This window comes from Montipora capricornis, chromosome 4, assembly GCF_036669925.1.
Source record: "Montipora capricornis isolate CH-2021 chromosome 4, ASM3666992v2, whole genome shotgun sequence".
Classification (NCBI taxonomy): Eukaryota; Metazoa; Cnidaria; class Anthozoa; order Scleractinia; family Acroporidae; genus Montipora; species Montipora capricornis.
In genome coordinates this window covers 53,606,692-53,626,289 of record NC_090886.1, presented here as the reverse complement: position 1 = coordinate 53,626,289, position 19,598 = coordinate 53,606,692, and the positions used below count along the sequence as shown (strand labels likewise).

Sequence of the window (19,598 nt, the reverse complement as noted above, 5' to 3'; positions counted from 1 at the left end):
CATCTATTCCATCTTGTTCGCGCTGTTGCCAGAAATGACAGGCATTAATAAAGGCCTGCTCTCTTTCATAGATCTGCTAATTCACAACTTGCTGTTAACTGTTGCCCTTGTCACACTTTATCTCGTCGTGTATTGCCAGTTCCGTAAATTGACCGAACGTCATCGTAATGCAGATCTGCAGGAGAATTCCGAGGAACACGGGGCTTCTATAGAACCGACAGAATCCGAGAAACAGCGTCTCCAGGCAGAAAATGACTTTGTGTATGGCACTATCATTTTGACTACAGTCCTAATTGTGACTGTTTGGCCTTTTTGCATATGTGTGATCATTGCGATGGTGTATGGTTTCACACTTGCAACCTATCTTGCATGGATAATCTCACTGATCATATTGCTGTTGAAGTTCGCACTTGACCCCTTTGTGTTTGCATGGCGCCTACGGAAGTACAGAAAGTCCTTGGAGCTTGTTTGGCAGCGCATGTGTCAATGTGGCAAGCCATCTCTTCCACCTGCTTCTTACCACAGAAGTGAGCCAGAGATCACTTCTCCCAGCTCGGAGCACGATCACTGTGGTGTTGAGGTGACTGTTGTAGATGGGACTGGTCCTGTGTAAACAACATGTGATGAAATCAGCTGAACCAAGCATTTGAAGCTCATAGCATGTCTCTAGTGTTACTGTCATGTCTTGGAGAATATCAGATACTGTTATCATAAACTTTTGCAGCATCAATAGCCAGGCCCCAGTTGTTCGAAGGGTGGATAGTCAAAAGAAGTGTTTGTGGTGTATTTCTTTGAATAAGAGAAGGCACATAAGTTGTAGAAATTTTCATGAAAGGATACATGTACATTTAGAGCTTTTGAAGTAGATTTGAAAACAATCAGCCTTTTGCTGAATTACGTAGAAGTAGAGTGTCTTATGATATTAAATAATTATTATTGATAGCGTTGAATACCTGGCATGACAGGAATTTGCATAGAATATAAGCGTACACATTTAGTTTTTATTTGTAAACTCAGTCACCTTTAAAGATGGAGTCAGCATCAAAATGATTCCACTGAATCTGATTTTAAATGTGGGCAGGACAGTCAGAAAGGTAGGGGGAAAAAAGGACCCTTTTTAAAAGCCAATTAATCATTAATCAGTTTTCATTGGATGTGAACCAAACACAATCGGTAATACTTGTAATAATAATTTCTCTTTGAAGTAACTATTTCAGTTGATCATCAGTGCTTGGTTAATAAATAAACTAGAATATTCCAGGGATATGAAATTAAATGCTGCAGATATTGCTGTTTTTATTTGTGTAATAGAATGAATAGTTAGAGATTAAAATGCAAAAGTGAGACATTTTTAGCTGAATAATGATTGAGTTGAGTAACTTTTAAATATCTTCTGTTTGCCTCTCCAAAAGACTAACTATTCAAGTTGTTTTTATGTTACCATTAGCTGAATGGTGCTTTAGGTTATTTCAAAAGAATAGGTAGTTGAAATTTTTTTAGGAAAAAGGCCAACAATCATTTATTATTGTTGTGTTGTGAATCCTGAGGGGAATGCACTCTGGATGCTGCATGATGCATTTCTCGTCGAAAATGCAAAAAATATGGTAAAAAGCTTGCAAAGTCAAAAACAGAGTTCTGGCATAGATTTGTTTTAAACTTTCTTTATGCTCACTCACTTGCTCCATGGCAAATATTATTTGGAATCAAACAGATTATAATGTTGGCAAAGCACCCATACCACCCAGGGCCCGGTTGTTCAAAAGTCGATTAATGCTAATCCCAGATTAAAGATTAACCAAGGAATTTCTCTACTCCCAAATGCTATGCAACACTGATATTCGACAAAACTTTACATTAGAAGAAGTCAATCTTGAAAAAGAAAAATAGGTGAAAGAAACTTTCACCAGAAACTTGAAAACGTGAAACAAGAGTTAACGCTAATCCTGGATTACGTTAATCAGCTTTCGAACCACCGGGCCCAGGCCTGGTCTGCAGTGTGCAGTCTGCAGTCGGCAGTCTGCAGTCTGCATTTTACACTGACTGGTTTGCAATCGAGCCAACGCAAGCTGTTTCCAACTGTTTGTGACATTGTTACATGTATATATGGAAAGAGGTCACATACTTGTTTAGAAATTGAATCCAAATATAATTTGCTGAATCTATTAAAAAGAAAATCTTATATGAGGGCAAGTCTGTCCTTTTGAATTTCCTTTACTCTAATTTAAGATATTATTTTCCTGCACTCCGCTGCTTTTGTGCTTCATGCGTCGCACACTAGACATTGGGGAGAGTTTTAGCAATGATGACAGCAACGGCAAAGAAGAGGGCATTGTTAAATGTGAATTCCCGTTATTGTAATGGCTTCACATTACTATTCCAAGCATTGTAATGTGACAAAGGTGTGGCAAACCCTCAAGAATGGAACCAGTATGAATGGTGCTCAATTTAGGAATGAAAATGGAAATTTATCCTCAAACGCTGATGTTCTCCCTAAATACCTCAAATACCTCAAATTTGGTTATTTCATGTTGTTGTTTTTCTGATTATGGCAAAGAAATAGACAAAAATGAAAAATGCATGTGCAGATCAAGTGTGCAAAGCTATTGCTTTTGCTGACTTAATATGCAAATTTGTAACATCCTTGTTCCTGTTGGCGTTGTCTTCGGTAGTGGTAAAAGCTGCGACTGCTGTACAAACCCTGCCCCCAGAAATTTAGCCAGCATTGAAAATTATCAGGAAAAGTACATTATAAATTGCTGACAAGCTTTAATACCTTACATAACCCTTTGGCGTCCAAACTGGCCAGACGTAGTATTTCACTGTATCTAATGCCAGACGATTTTACTCGTCAATGGGGAACCCCTGGAAGTCAATGGGATTAGGTTGACCCTTTCTAAAATTGCTGCCTAACTCTTTCCATCCTGATAGTGGGACTTACAGATTTTACTCTGTTTAATTCCAGACAATTTTACTTGTCAATGGGAGCCGATTCAGGGATGAATGGGTCAACAACATCTTCGTCCCCTCAAAAGCTATATGTCCCCTTTTAAGATTTTATTCTATCCAACCTCAAATGATTTTATACTTTAAATGGGGAAGCCCTTAGTAGGGGCAAAAGGGGTAACAGCTTGTAGGTGCACTTAATGAAGGGGTCATAGTATTTGACTGCTCAAACTATTGACACCTCAAACGTCCTCGGACGTCCCAGGTCACAATTAGAATCATCTGGTGTTAGTCTCACTCCCAGGGGTCAATGGGTTATTTCTCCCAGGTGTTCTCCATTGACAAGTAAAATAGTCTGGCGTTAGACAGAGTAAGATACTAAGTCTGGCCGGTTTAGGCCGGTTTAGGCCGGTTTGGACATCAAAGGGTTAAATCTCCCTTCTTAAAAAGCAACCACATACCTGCACAGATCGAGTTGTTACATTTAACTTAAAAGAAGTCATTTCTTCACTTCAAACTACATTTTCACTTATGCATTCATTTATGGCTCAGAGTTGTCTTGAAAAGTTGAGGCTGTTCTTCTGCACCCTTACTTTTATGCACTGAGTTCAAGATTATCATAGTAATACCGTTCTCTAAGCATAAAATTGAATGCCACTCTAAAATTGACAACAATTTATTCACTGTCAGTTTGAACTGCCATTATTCAATCCTTTAACTTAGATCGCTGTTGAAGTTCTGGATTTTCTGCAATGAATTTTTCCCAGTTTTTTCCATCACAAGCATCAACTTTTATAGCCTTTACTGTGCCTTCATCTAAACAATGTGGCATTACTCCATAGCCATCTGGATTGGAACGAGGCCTGTAGAAACTCTGCACACCACACGTCTTGCAAAAAAGATGCTTTGCAGCATGGGTATTAAAAGTGTAGCAAATTAAATCATCTTCTCCCTAACCAAGCAAAAAGCAGAAGAGTTTGAATACTAAAATAATAATTATAATTCATACAAAACTTCCCCAATACATACATACATACATACATACATACATAGATACATACTTGACATACTTGACGCTCCCCATAGGGGCTTTTCAGGGCCAATGGAACACAATGAACGAAACAACAACTGTTAAGAATCCCAACTGACCGGAGGCAACTCAGTTGGCTATTTGCAAGTGGCAGCCAAGAAATTGAACCAGGGACTACCAGTCAACGAGTGGTCAGAACGAGTCTTGAACCCGGGATCTCCCAAACTCAAGGCAAGCGCCCCAACCACTACGCTGCACTGCCTCCTCCAATAGCATCATCAATCTCCATTTTAATGGTTTAACTTTGATTTACCTATATGTTCATGAGCTATGACCTTTTTTTGTTTTTGAGACATGTATCTGTTTACTTTTCAATGACCATGCCTCCTTAGGGCAATAAATTCAATATTCCACTACTTTAGGAAAAGGATGCTGGAAAGAATCCTCACCATATGTGCTTTTAGATTTGTAGTTTTAGATATGATAGTAGCTTGTACCTGAAGCAAAGTAAAGTGTGCCTCTGGAACAATGAAATGTTTGTTTTGTTTCTTCACACAAATACTGCAGCTGGTGGAGAAACAAAATTATGATAAAGTTCAATAAAAGGCCACTATGTTGTTCAACATTTTTAAGATGTTATTGCATTCTGCTTTTTGAGCATTTTGGGTGTCATGGAATTACATCACTTTGCGTGACATAGCCCCTTAATTCAATTTTGGGTTCACAATCAGACATAGTTTGATGCCTTTTAAAGCTACATTCTCTAAAAGGCAGTAAGCAGCAAATTATGTCAAGTTCTCCAACTGTGACTCTGTGTAGTTGTAGCCTTTTGGTGATACCCACCTCACACCCACATACTGCTGTAGCCCCCTCTCCCACCCCTCCCAATCTCAAGCTCATCTGAGGCCCTCCCAGGGGTTTTGGGGAACAAGGGAACATGCATGGCTAATTTTAATTGGAAACAGGGAAACAAAGACAGCATATCTTAGGGTACAAGGGGACAAAAAACATTTTAGGGATAAAAACGCTAAGAACAAGTTAATTAAATGAAAGTAATTTTTGGAACAAGGGAACACAAGCACATTTTTAAAGGGAACAAGGGAAGATGGACCCCCTCCCCCCTTCCCTGGGAAGGCCTGTTCCTGTCCTCTTATCTGGGTAAGAACAAGCTAGTACTGGTACTCTTTTAGGTGGAGAGATGCAGACCTGCCAACTCTCACGGTTTTGCTGTGAGACTCATGATTTTGACCACAATCTCACGATTTCTCACTAAATTCTCACGACAAATTGAAAATGAGTCATGAGATGGAAGATTTGTTACATGTATTCTGAAACTGAAAGCAAAAATCTGATGTCTTTTTCAGCATAGTTTACAGTCTACAACTGCCATGTAGCCCATATAAGACATATATAATTACCACAATAATTTTATCAGAATTAAATTATTTTTAATTGCATAGATTATATAAATTATGTGCGCACATGATATTGTGCCATTTTTGTTGTTCGGGTAGGCCACAAACTGTATATTTCGGAATGACTTTTGAAAATCTCACTGTTTTTGTGTGAGACTAGATGGCAAGTCTTGAGATTATAAATCAGATCAAATGAAATCACATTAAATTTGAGCAGACCAAATCGGATTCCGGGATTGGATGTTGCTTTTTTAAGGAACCCAACTGAGTCTGGGGCTTGAATGCAGGATACCAATGTGACAGGCTGTTAATATTCCACAATAGAAGACTGGTCATTCATTCATTAACGAATATTTCATGCTTACATTTCCGTGATTGCCCGATATTCATCCTCTCTTTGCAGCTGTATGATCGTCACCCTCTAATAAATTGATGACCTGTCCGGCTGTCCCAAATTAATTAAGTCATTCACCGAGGTGTAGAGGAAAGGAAAGGAGAGGAAAAGAAAGGAACTTTATTTAATTAAGTGTCTAGTTGTTCTGGCGCTGACTCACTAGTATTAAATTGGGGACACTGTAAACTGAAATCACTGTAAACGCAAATCAAGTCAAACGATCTGCAGTAGCTGCGGAGGTGTAGTAGGCAAGTCACCTAGCTGCTCAAAAATCATGAACTCTTGAAGTGAAAATTTTGAAACTGAAACATATTCAGCGACTTTGAACTTCAATTTCATTAAGCCCCTAAGGGGGAATTAATAGAATGAACATGTATCAACCTCCTGGAGAAAGAAAGTGCTTCAAAATTCCAGCTCATAGCATTTAATAAACATACTTGCAATCTAAAACATATAACACTGCAGGTGCCATCACTTCATATCGGATCTTGCCGCAATGACATCCCCCTCTGTGTTTAACAAGTTGCGACCCCTCAGAAGCCATTTCCAAACAGTCCACGAAAAGAATGCGTGGTTGCAAAGCCCAGTTTACACGTTGCTCGGAAATAATCACAGAATATGTAAACATCTAAGAGTTGATGATCGTTTCTTGGATGGAAGAAGACTGATTGAGGACAACCCCACAGATGCATGAAGGTCTTACTTATCGCCTCATTGACAGCAGAGACTGGCAATTTCTCTACCGCATCTCGATTACAGTGAGTTACACCAATTTGTGTTTCCACTTTTTAAAGTTCATTCATCTTTTTACAACGTGACTGCGTGAGGTGATCACTTCCGCTTTGACACGTTTAACAATAAAACGTTTCTAAGAGCGGTTTCAGATTACCTTTTAGCTTAGTTAGAACTCGTGAAACGTACAAATTCGATCGAAGTATATTCGATGAAGATCGAATTTTGTGATCGTTGAAAGGAAGTGATAAGCTTAACTCATCAATGAGCTTATAAGTCATTGACCTTTTCCCCTGACCTTCGTGTTCACAAATGGTACAAGTACGTAGAAATTTCAATATGCTAAAAGACGATCTTCGAGCCAGAGTCCTTTATCTTCGGATGTGAAAAAGAGTTCAATTCCATGAATATCCTTCCGCTTTCCATCCCCATATGACCTGCGTAAGTTTTACCTTGCAGGAAAAGGAAAATTTGCACCCCAAATATATCTTGTTTTAAAAAAGAAATTGCCTTGGAGAAAGTTAAGGGTTGACGGGGACCCTAGATCAAATGGCTTGGCTGTGATTAAACTTAGTATATTACTGTCATTGCTTTAGTCATTTTGCATAAACTGCATCTACAGTTTAACAGTTCAATTACGTAATGTGATTCATGGGTGGTTGACATTAATTTTGATATATATTCAAATTTCAGTAAATCGCTGTGTGAAAACAAAAATTATGATTGCTGGTTGCGCTGTATCACATGCTTCAAAGATGGGTCACTGCTGAGAAAGTTTGTTTCCATCCATGGCATTAAATGTGCTATTGGAATTCATGCATGGAGATCTGGAAGACTTTTATTAGGTAAAAAAACCTTGCAAAAAAGATTTTGTTTTTTGTCATAAGAATGTCCTAAATAGCAGACGGGATAGCAGTGGTGCAATCCATCATCATTCAATCCAATATCTTTCAATATTCATCAGCCTTTAATGCAGCCATTTCTTCAGTCGGAAACCAGCCCATTATTAGTCTATCAGGCAGGCAGTCATCCAGTCGATAGAGTGGTTTTCAATTGAGTGTCGAAAGTAATTAGCTAATTGCTTTGGTTTATGATTACTTCACTCAGTGATTGGTTCAAAGTTCTCGCGCCACTTTTTCAACCAATCAAAAGTGAAACCAAAACCAATCGTAGCTCGCGCGTGCACATTTTCCCGCGCTTTGTGTCGGCTGCGTGTAATTACGTCGAGTTTTGATTGGTTTACCGGATTGTCTCCATCCTTTTTGATTGGCCAAAGTAATTACTTTGGTTTTGGTTTTACGACACTCAATTGAAAATCGCTCTAAATCAATCAATAATTGATCCATCCATTCTTCAATCAATTAATTGACCAATCTCAAGGTAGTAAGAATCAGTCTTTTATCAGTTTAGACACTGACCAAAAGGCCTTTGTATTGAGGCTATCATTTTATTGGGTCTTTTTTCAGATTGTCCAGTCCCTTTTGCAATTGTATTTGGAGGAACAGATCTCAATGAACATTGCAAAGATGAGGAAAAATTTGAAATCATAAGCAAAGTGGTTGAAGAATCGAGGTACATATGAGAGTGTAAACAGTTTTCCAAAAAAAGAGCTGTGGCTATATATATAGACAGTCACTCCCAAATTATTACGATATATCAACTGTTTTCTTGTTACCCGGAAATAAAGGTGGTACTCACTTGTACTGATGTTATGTTCAGCCTTGATAAAATTATTTGTGTTGTCCCTTTGACTCCTTCACAAACCAAAGGGAAATTACTGTAGGTAAACACCACAGGCAATAATGTAGTCTTCAAATAATTAGTTAATGTCACTGTTCCTTGGTATCAACATAATTAGCTTTTAAACGCATAACGCAAGGTGCAATAGAATGAGACAACAGACATATTGGCATTTTTTGAGGGGAACACTGCCTTGCGGCTGGTTAGCTTATACTACTCCCAGATTGTGTGACATTGAACAACCTCACTTATCTCCCAAGCACTACGAGCTGAGTGGTAAACAGCACGTGCTGGATCGGACAAGAGTATTGGTTAGTGTACAACGTACAAAGGCAAACGAGCCAACAAGCTTAGGGAAAGTCACTGTGCAGACTTAACCGCACCACGCAGGAGTGACCCGATTTTAATGAAGGCAAAGCGATATATCCAACCCATCTCCAAAGGGAGGGAGGGAGAGAGGGGAAAAACTTTAACAAATTGCAAACAGCTCGTTGGTTTTAATACTATGGAAGACAAACTGCCAAGTGAACCTTGGACGACTAACTGAGGCTTTTATACACATGTAGCTACAATAGACTCTGTCTATTAAAGTAGCCAGTTGTACAGGTTCTGCTCTGTAGCAGGTAAGCATTACACATGCTCTTTAGCAGTAATGAAGGAGGCCTTCACAAATTTGGCCAATGCAGGTCTACGTTATAATCTAGCTGAGATCCAGAAACAAAGTTTTTATGTCCTCATTTTATTAAAGAACGAGACCATTGATTTTATGACCTTGAGCGGCCGACTACAAAGCAGGGGGAACACAAAGATAACTATCACGGCATAAATAGCCCTTTTAGTACTGTCATGTTCCATTAACCATATTGTACTGATGGGGCAGTAAAATCTCATTTTACAGATATCTTGTGGCTTTTAGTAAGCCAATGAAAAGACGAGCATTGTTGATGTGGGTGAGTGCAACAATAGTTTAGAGATGTCCTGGATTCTGATTTATTTGAGGAAAAATCATTTAGCATTGAATTTCATAACTTAAATGAAAAAATATTCTGCTCTCAATGTTTGTTTTACAGCCTGGAATTGAAGACAAAATCATTTTGCAGCCACAAGGTAAGTAGTGGAATATTTTATGATATATATTTATATATATACATTTTTTTCCCTGAAACTGAATGATTCATACGGCGTCATCACTTATGTCCAGGAATTTACCTAGCAATATTGGATACACTCCCAATTTTGACATCCAACAGCTGCAGGGAATGTCCCTTTAAGTCTAAGCATTTGCTACCTTTTTGCTCCCACCCAACTCAATTAGCTATGCTATTTTTGGATGGGACTTGTATCGGTACGGTAAATCATTTAGTATGTTGTTATGACAATTGGGTCATTGTGTTATTTGTAATAAATTTGTGTAAGAATCAATAAATGCTGATTTTTGATGACTTGAGGAGCATATAATATTTGGGGGACACTTTGTGACAGTGTTTGTACTTCGTGGCAGCTTATTGAAATCTTTGTGCATCTAATTAGTGGCATTTCTGGACATATCAGGGCATTATCATGGTTAAAACAAAGAGACTTAACAAACAAATGAGCAGGCTACAATTTATTTGGTTTTTGCGGTGTGTTTTGAATCTTTTTAAATAAAAACTGAACAATTTATTAGTTTTAGTGGTATGGTGGCTGCCGACTCAGTTCTGTGAAATTATTAGAATATATTATTTCCTCCGATCGCACAACATGTACATTATGCAGACCAAATCATCTCTCATTCCAAGGAGAAAACGTTTTTCAAATTTTGTGGTCATCTATTTATTCAGACGCCTGGAAAACTGATCACCAGCATTATACATTATCTGAGCAGCTTTGTTGTTCTGAATTTCCTTTTTAGTTTTGTGTTACATGTACTTTAACCTTTTATGCCTAATCATGGTCACATTTTCTTTAGAAATTATTTTGTACTCTGTGGGTGGAGGGTGTAAATTAAGTGCAGAATGCAGGTTGCAAGTTAGGTACTTGCGGGTCATTATTAACAATCCAAACCTTTACAAAAATAATAATCCTAGGCTTAAACATTATCTAAAGCATAATTTTGCAAATCCTATAATACAGTTCATTTTGAGAGGTTACCGGTATTTGCATTAAAACAATGGATATCCATTTCACTGAAGCATGATACAGTCCCAGGAGTACATGTAATTAACTTAATGTATTGTTTTTATGTAAAGAACCCCCCAAAATGTATTGCATTGTGGGAAATATGGGAAAATAGTCAATGTAGGCCTAATGTTACCATCAGTAAAGGATTGGGTTGTTTCAGCTATGGTGTAACAATGACCTGCAACCGGCAGTTTACACCTTCCAACTCTTTGGGGACCTTGTAAATCTTTGTAATATCTGAGCTGTACTAATGCATACGTGCGAGCCAGCGAGCCATGCGAGTCATGGGAGCCATGCGAGTCAGCATGCGAGTCACACAGTTATTGAAAGCTAACCGTTTTAAAATGGGTGCTTAGACTTAATAACTATTTATCAGCACTATTTGAAATGGGCAAATGCAAAATTTGCATGGCTTGCATGGCTCGCTGGCTCGCAGATTTGGCAGACCGGAACATCTTTGCATTTGAAAATATTAATAGATACAAAGATTAGAAATCATTCTAATAACATATGTGAAGTGCTGAAGCCTGATGGAGTCTCAAAAGAAAGTTATTGTGAATGAACTTACTAAATTTGTGAGTTTTTCCGTTCATTAGGATTTTTACTAGTTTAGCTTATAAAGGACAAATAATTATTATAGTGATATCACTGGCAAGATGTAAAATGTTGACAAGTTTTCTTTTGTTTTTTGTTACTCTTGGGAGTGTCAGGTCTTCTTAACAGATTTTACTGTCTTATAACAGACAATTTCACTGATTATAGACAATGTGCAAACCAGTGAGCCAATTGGCTGCGAGTCAAGCAAACCAACATGGGGAGCCCATGTGTGTCAACTTGCGAGTCATGCAGTTATTGAAAGCTTAATAACCATTTTGAAATGGTTGCTTAGACTTAAATGCGAGACTTGCATGGGTCACATGACTCGCTGGCTTGCAGATTGTCCATCCCCGATTTTTATTGTCAATTGGGGATGTCCTGGGGTGGCAAGGATCTCATGGATATACACACCAACCATAACTCTAAAAAAAACCATTCTAAATCAGTTTCTAGAACTAAATATAGCTATAGCAATAAGATAAATGAAAGTTTAGACCTAATCACTGAAATGGGCACTTAGACTTAATCTGTAAAATGAGAGTTTAACCAATTGCAAGGGGACTCGTGGTGGGTATATCCATGAGATCTTTTTCCCTGGGATGCCTAAGAAGTGTAGATAAAGATACTACACATCTACACATCTAAAAATCTACAGCTTAAATGGTCTGTACCTGTATAAAATTGAAATCAGCTTATTTATCATTTGGAAAACAGGTTTTGAACATGTTCTCGTGAACAGAGAAAATCATCAATCAGGCCTAGCCTCCACAAAATCTCAAAATACAAATCTTGCATCTATGACTAACAAACACTTAGCAGGATTATGATGAGTTAGTCTTCTTAACTTATTCTGTTTTTTTTTACCATGATAGCTACATTGGTTGCACCTTCTGGATTTAAGCTACATGGATATTTAAAGCAAACAAGGAGTAAGCAGACCTACAATGACAATGATAATTAGCTGGGAGAAGTGTCTCACTTGGCTTGCTTTGTTCTGCGGGTTCCATACCGCGAATCAATAGCTTGTCTGAATTTTGCTCTAGACTACAACTACAATAAAAATAATATTCTTAATAACAATTTCAATTCATTCAATTATTATTCAGTTATTGCATTAGTAAGTCTAGAGTGAAATAAATAATATTTATTATATGGAGGAGAGTGTTTTACTGGGAACTAAACCACTCGTAGATTCCATACGCCACTTCATCCGGGACCCGAGTGGCGTATTTTGCGTATGTCACCTTTGCGAGTGTCGTATCGTTCAATGACGTCACGATTCCCGCCTTTTTTTCATAAAGCTCAGCCGTATTTGTAAAACTTGACTACTTTGAAACACAATAAAATCGGAAATATTCAATATTTAGTCTCCATATAATAAAAAGAACATTACACGTTGGCTCCAAGATATGAATTTTATGTTCTCGTGGCAAGAACAATATCTCACTCGTTCGCTTCGCTCACTCGTGAGATATTGTTCTTGCCACTCGAACATAAAATTCATATCTTCTCGCCACCGTGTAATATCCTCTATTTATAATGACAATATTCTATGAGCATGCGTTGAATATGAGATGGTAAATAGCCAGTGAGGCACGTAGCGTCAAGTTGGCTATAACCAGTCTCACATCCAACAAGCCCGAATGGTTATTGTTTTATTAAATTCCTGAAACTCCAAAAGTTTGGAAGTACAAAATACGAGCAAAAAAATCCGAGCGAAATCGAAAAAAATTTAATTGATGAAGATGTGATGTTCGTAGTTACTTCACGTAGAACATGGAACCACTAACAACCACCTCAAAAAAATCTACAACCATTCACAAAGAATCGAATACCATCTTAAAAAGCCATAATTGTCTAAAATAAGCGAGATGACAATATGTGGTTACCATTTAACCAAAAAATCCAGGTGGAATGGTCGCAGCATAAAGGAAAGTGATTTTCTGAATTTGTTAAAAACCAACCAGATGAGAATGGCGCTTTACCCTGCATTCCATCCAGTAAACCACTCTAAAATTGTGAGAAAGGGCCTGGAATGGAATGAATGTTGCCACTTTATTTCCCGGAAACTCGTGAGGATTGTTTCGTTTTCCTTTTCTCACGATTTTAGTGTGGTTTACAGGATGGAATGCAGGGTATTAAGCACCTAGCACAATCAGTTACCATATAAGGTCAAACTAAGTATATGAGCTGATAACCGAGATTGAGTAAAGCAATCACATCACGAGAAATGCAATAAACAAGGTTGAAAATTTAATAATGATGATTGTTTTATTGGATATTTTATAGATTCACTGAAACAACCTGCAGCATTGAAAGGCTGCCAATGCATTGAGACAATCCATGATCTTACAAATTCTGACTTGGTGAGTACATTTGAATTCCAGCAAGTTGTACAACGAAATCTTTTAATTAAAGTAGTGCTTAAGTTAATTTTTTAAGCAAGGATGCTTTTTTTATGTATAGAACACAGGGTCCTTTTACAAAAGTTGCAGTACACTGTATTTATCACTAAGACTTGAGATCACTACAGTAATAAAATGTTACTGGTACCGGTACTTAAAAAGTGTTAAAAAAAGGGCCTGAGGAATTCAGGCTTAAACAGAAGTTGAGCCAGATGATTGGGTCAATAACATGCTTCTTTTTGCAGTTCAAATATAATTATATGAACTGCAAAAAGAAGCATGTTAGTTCATGGCAGTTCAAATCTCATTTAAGCCTGAAATTTTCAGGCTTTACTTTTGTCACTGTTTGAGTAACATTCACAACTGTGGTGGTCTATTAAATCATCAGATTCTCTCAAGTATTTTCAGATTTGCTGAACAATTAAGTCTCACTAGCATTTTTGGGTTTTGGTAAAGTTATTGTTCAATTAGGGACACAGAAAAGAAATCATCTCATAATATTGACTGTGCATAATTTTCTAAAAAATAAACGGAATCACCAACTTTACTGGCATCCTTTCTTCCTGGGGGGGCTGGTGGACTGTAGCCCAGCCGTATTAAGGACAATTTGGTGCTTTTTCGGGGCTGCAGGGGTCTGAGATAGACAAAAACAACTAGATGTGTTGCAAAAAAGTTCACATTAAAACAAAGTGGTAACTTATTTTTTTAGATTGTGTTCATGCTGGTTGCTGGTTTGAGGCGTGTCAAAGACCCACTGTACTTAGCAGAATCAATAGCAGGTCAGTTTGTACATCTTACCCTACTTTCATCTTTCCTGAAGATATAATGTATCTAGAAAATAGATTGCTTGTATAGTAAAGATCTGAAAGATTGAGGCCACTCGGTTGGCATAATCAATCGCTAATAAATTAGTGTGTGAACAGCAATAATAAATTATTATTGCCTTCCACCCATGTGTCCTGCCTTCGAATCCATGACTAGGTGTCAGGTGGGTTGAGGTGATGTTGGTTCTCTACGTAGTTTCAGTGCTATCTGTATTCCCATGTAATTCATCTGAGCATTAGCCGTAGTTAAGTGGAAATGAGCCCTGCACACAACATAGGACAGAATAAAACTCTGACCATAATGGGAATTGGAGCCACAACCTCCCTTTTTCCTCCGTTTATAAAGAATATTATTTTCCTGCTCTTGACAAATTGCAAGCCAATGAGTCATGCGAGTCATGCATGTTGACTTGCATGGCTCGCATGTTGACTCGCTGGTTTGCATATTGTACAAACTTATTAGAAGGATACTATGATTTTCAGTTGAGTATGCCACTCGGAAGTTGACTCAATGTTTGAGTTCCCATGTTGTCAAGGGCAACTTGCTTTGTTAATTCCAAGAGTAACTTTCAGGGCCTTGACGTCAGGAGAGATGAAGCCCGCCAAAATCTACAAATGGTAACCACTAAATCAAACTGGTGACCGTTTCCAGTTAAATGAGGTCAAAACCCACAACATTGCCCTTGACAACATGGTAACTTTAATGCTGAAACTTTGTCACCAAACTTCCCTAGTGTTGTACTCAACTGAGAATCATAATAACATGATTGTAAAAAAATTACCAACTCAGAGCAATAATAAATTATTTATTATTAGTGTTTAAACAGATGATAATGTCATAATATTTCTGTTTAAACATTGTTTGCCATGGATTGGCAATTTTTGTGAATTACCTCCCTTTTTCCTTGATAACCCCATATCTCTTCTAATGCCTTCCATTCATTGAAACCTGATTAGTGCTACGTACCCCATCAGAAATGCATGTTGTCAAAACCATTACATTGCTGCCATAGTATTTGACCCATACAGCAAATTACCACTAACTTATACATTTTATGAACATAGGTAAAAGTAAAGTCACTGCTTACTAGCCAGAAGGCCCATCAGGCCGGCGCTTATCTCCGGTTTCCCTAGCATGAAGCGACTAGGAGTATTGAGACTCCCCCCTGGATGGGATGCTAGTCCATCGCAGGGTTATCCCCAGCATTTCGCCGGTACCCATTTATAAATACACGTGGGTGGAGAGAGGCACCGTGAGAGTAAAGCGACTTAGCCAATAACACAACACAATGTCCCCGGCCATGACGCGAACCCGGACCACTCGATACGGAGACAAGCACTCTAACCATGAGGCCACCGTGCCTCCCATAAACATAAAGCCTCTAAATTGTCTATGTTTGATTTGCCTTTTTAGAGTGGCACAAAAAGGACAAGCGTATACATTTAATAATTGTGGGGCCAGAGGTAATTGATCAACCCTCATAAATGTAATCACTGATTATTACAGTAACACTCAAGAGAAGATATTTATTTGTTTCAGCTTGACACTGAATTTGCAAGACAAGTCAAAAGGGAAGTCCAAAGGTAAAATCATTTCACTATATAGAGGGTTCTCAAGCTACCTTGATGACCCATAATCTGTGGTTTGTGCCAAATTGTCAATGTCTAAGAAGTGTTATTTTGTACCTGCCATCTTATGTTGCATCACCAGCATCATATATTTTAATCTCGAACTTCTACATGTACTGCGTAAGATGTTCTATAGGGAACCATTCATATCATAAAATATAACTGGAGATCTCTAACTGTGTTCTGGTGAGTTTAGGAGACATTCCAAACTCAACTTGTCTCAAGTGAACATTCTCCCCACAAAAAAGGAATTTTTTAATTGGCACTTTTTCAAACCACTATTCACGGCTAGTAGTTATCACCTGTAACACTATTAAAACTCGCTTGTAGTACCCCTCTTTTCACTGGTTGACAGCAATAGACTATTACCGGTACATAAAATTATTAATAATTTTTTGTTAGATTTCCTGGAGTTGTGGTAATACAGCCATTATTATCTTGTGATCTTCATGCTGCCATTCAGGATTCATTTGCTGTTGTGAACAGTTCAACAAGTGAAGGAATGGCCTCTGCAATTCTTGAGGTTTGATGATGAATCATTACTTTTTTGTAATCTGTTTCTAAAGTTTGTTTCATTTCAGGCTGTAGTGTCCTCAGTTATTGATAAACACTTCAGTCCTAAATTATGATACACAAGTGAAATCTACATTAAGGCCTCAATAAAATCAATTATTATTATCATTATTATTTGTTGTTGTTGTTGAACTGTCCAGGTCGATTTTAAAATTGCAGTCAATGAATCTTGGTTGCCCTGTGTTAGCACGTAACATTCCTGGAAATTCTGCTGTGATTCAGCACAGAGAGACCGGGCTTTTGTATGATACACCAGAGGTATGCTTGCAATCATTCTTGTACGGGTAATGGTGTAGAAATCATTAAAATATTGCAAAAAGCTTTCATCAAATAAAGCCTCAAAAATCAAAATATACAGTAATGGCCCGGCCATACCTTATCACTTTCAGAAATCAATATGAATTTCTCATTACATCTCCTTACTTGATGACACAAGTCACAGGGCCAACCCAGATCATGAGGTCATTAATTTGCTGCCACGGCTGGTTCCTTCTTCTACCGGAGCAGAGATTACGTAAAAAAAATAATAAAACAAAAGAGAGAAAACAAAACAATCCAAATAAAGAGTAATCCCAAGTGACAATGCTTTTTGTTACCTGGAGAAAGATTCCCACTGCCTGCACAATATTGCTATCCACATGCATAGTAACGTTTTTGTTTGCACAGTGCTGTCTCTAGGTATTAATTTTATTGTCTTTTAATTTTCAGCAATTTGTTGAGCTTGCAAGAGAGTTGAAGGAATCTCCATCACTCCGCACTCTTCTCACAAAAAATGCAAAAACATACTTGAGTAAACATCACTCCACAGACAAGGAAACAAAAACATACAGATGCCTGGTGGAAAAACTAGTTTCTCTTTCCAATTAATCAGTCAGTAGATGTTTGTGTGGAAAATCATTGCAGACAACATTTAGGCATAATTTATGTCAAATTATAGACTGAAATCCATTATTTTAAAATTATTGTCTTTTATGGTTTTGCACAAGTTTTGAAAAAAACAAGGTCAAGTGGGAGCCCAAATAATAGGGTCCTGGGTAAAAGTCATTTGCCATGATTGTTTTTCTTGAAAATTTTGTCCAAAGCGGTGGGAAAAAAGAATAACGACATTTAGGTGTGTTTATGGCCTTACGAGAATGATAAGCATAAATTCAGTTCAGTTCAGCCCCAAATTGTTCAAGACTATTAAATACTTTTGCCTATGGCATGCTTATGTAAGGGATTAATAATAATATATTGCAATATTATATTGCAATATTTAAAGAAAACGACAAAACTTTTGAAATTACAATTCATGTTTCGACAGAAACTTCTGTCATCTTCAGTTGATTAATGTACAAAGCGTTAAGTTGAATTTATAAGTCGGAAAAAGTGCTAATTATGCCAGTAACAAGGGAATGTACATAAAACGTGAAAATGTGAGAACTAAAAGGATAGTTTTCCGTTGTTACTGGCATAATTAGCACTTTTTCCGACTTATAAATTCAACTTAATGCTTTGTACATTAATCAACTGAAGATGACAGAAGTTTCTGTCGAAACATGGCTTGTAATTTCAAAAGTTTTGTTGTTTTCTTTAAATATTGTAAGTCCAGAAAAAAATAACTAGATACTAAAACTGTATGTTATTTATTATAGTATTTATCACATAGTACATTGTCTATTAAATTAATTCAAGAATGTAAGGTAAATGTATATACAGAGCATTTTTATTGCTGAATTTGCCAGAGACTATAAGTGCAAGTTAATCTCATCAAGTATTTTAAAATACATTGACATTTGTGTGCAAACCTATTCAGTCCTTTGGAATTTTTTTTTGTTTGTGGTAATAGTCATTGTCTAACGTGCTGTTGAATAAATTGTTTCATCAAAATGAATACCTACCTCTTCATTTTTAACTTGACGATATGGAAAGTAGGCTGGATGCACTCTGCACAGGGGAGCCAGTATCACAAGATAGCAGGTATAGGGAGCTTATGCAAGGACAACTACGATGACTACAAGAACGTCACAAAACAATAGCTCTACACGCCCTGCACATGCGTTTTACCATTTTGCTGCATTTCTTTGCCATCCTTGTCCTGACAACAATGGAAATTGACTAAATTTCAGGTTGTGTAGAAGACATGGGAACAAGACGAAACATTTTTAATTTTCGCCCCAAACAACCACACAATTCTTGCCAATTTTATTCCTACAATGTTGATACACACTTTTTATTACAAAAACGAGGCTATAACGAAGTTATTACAAAAACAGGAAATAATATTCTTAGACTACGTTCTTGTTGGCGTTGTCATCGTCCTTGCGTAAGCTCCCTAGTAACTCTCACTTGTACTCAAAGATAAAATTCATACCCCATGTAATATCGATCGATTCTGACTTGTCATGGAATATCATATTGATCAATCACATTTGTCATACAGTTAGCAAATCTATTGGAATTATAGCAAAACATATCAAGACATTATGTAACAAGACATTATTTTACTGTTCAATATCTACGATGCTCTAATTACTCCCTAACTAACTTATGGTATTTGTGCCTGGGGCAACTGTGCACAAGTTCATCAAAAGTGATTATTGGTTTTAAAAAAGCTCTGGCATCAGAGTACATGTAAAATACTAAGTATGGCTGGTTTAGGAGTGAAAGAGGTAAGGGGCTTTATACAAGGAGCATAACCCTGCATTACATACATACATACATGCATGTATGCATGCATGCATGCATACATACTTAATTGACTGCTCCCTATAGGGGCTTTTCAGGGCCAATGAAACACAACAACAACTGTTAAGAATTCCAACTGGCTGGAGGCAAACCAGTTGGCTATTTACAAGTGCGGCTGGGAAGTTGAGCCAGGTACTATCAGGATCAAATTCAACGACTGGTCAGAGTGGGTCTTGAACCCGGATCTCCGGATCTCAAGGTAAGCACCCTAGCCACTGGGCCACACTGCCTTGCAGTGTCCCCAGGAAAGTTTGAGCGATCACTCTGGATTTGTATAAAATAAGTGATTTCTCTGAAATGATCAGAAGCTGGAAAAGGAAGACAAACCAGCCAACAGTTATGAATAAAATGCAGGCATCCTTCACTCAACCTTAAGGGAAGCAGGAATGGCACAGTGGTGAGAACTCACTTCCCACCAATGTGGCCGTA

General features: G+C 37.6%; 3 protein-coding genes across 3 annotated transcripts in view; 2 read left to right on the top strand and 1 right to left on the bottom strand.

Annotated features, from left to right (window-relative positions):
- Positions 1–1,351, top strand: part of LOC138047444 (melanopsin-like) — a 1,830-nt gene extending 479 nt beyond the window's left edge. Inside the window, exon 1 of the mRNA XM_068894296.1 lies at positions 1–1,351. This exon is cut by the window's left edge and continues 479 nt beyond it. Coding sequence (XP_068750397.1) covers positions 1–613 — 613 coding nt within the window. The 3' untranslated portion in view covers positions 614–1,351.
- Positions 123–6,423, bottom strand: LOC138047446 (centromere protein V-like). Its single transcript, XM_068894298.1, has 3 exons — positions 6,220–6,423; positions 4,471–4,540; positions 123–3,895 (listed from the first exon to the last, which is right to left on the bottom strand). The coding sequence occupies exons 1-3, from the start codon at positions 6,408–6,410 to the stop codon at positions 3,650–3,652; spliced, it is 507 nt and encodes a 168-aa protein (XP_068750399.1). The 5' UTR covers positions 6,411–6,423; the 3' UTR covers positions 123–3,649.
- Positions 6,331–18,315, top strand: LOC138047443 (glycosyltransferase 1 domain-containing protein 1-like). Its single transcript, XM_068894295.1, has 13 exons — positions 6,331–6,540; positions 7,208–7,359; positions 7,981–8,086; positions 9,153–9,204; positions 9,325–9,361; positions 11,884–11,940; positions 13,301–13,377; positions 14,126–14,195; positions 15,655–15,704; positions 15,781–15,824; positions 16,272–16,392; positions 16,602–16,700; positions 17,151–18,315. The coding sequence occupies exons 1-13, from the start codon at positions 6,473–6,475 to the stop codon at positions 17,307–17,309; spliced, it is 1,092 nt and encodes a 363-aa protein (XP_068750396.1). The 5' UTR covers positions 6,331–6,472; the 3' UTR covers positions 17,310–18,315.
- The last annotated feature ends 1,283 nt before the right edge of the window (positions 18,316–19,598 follow it).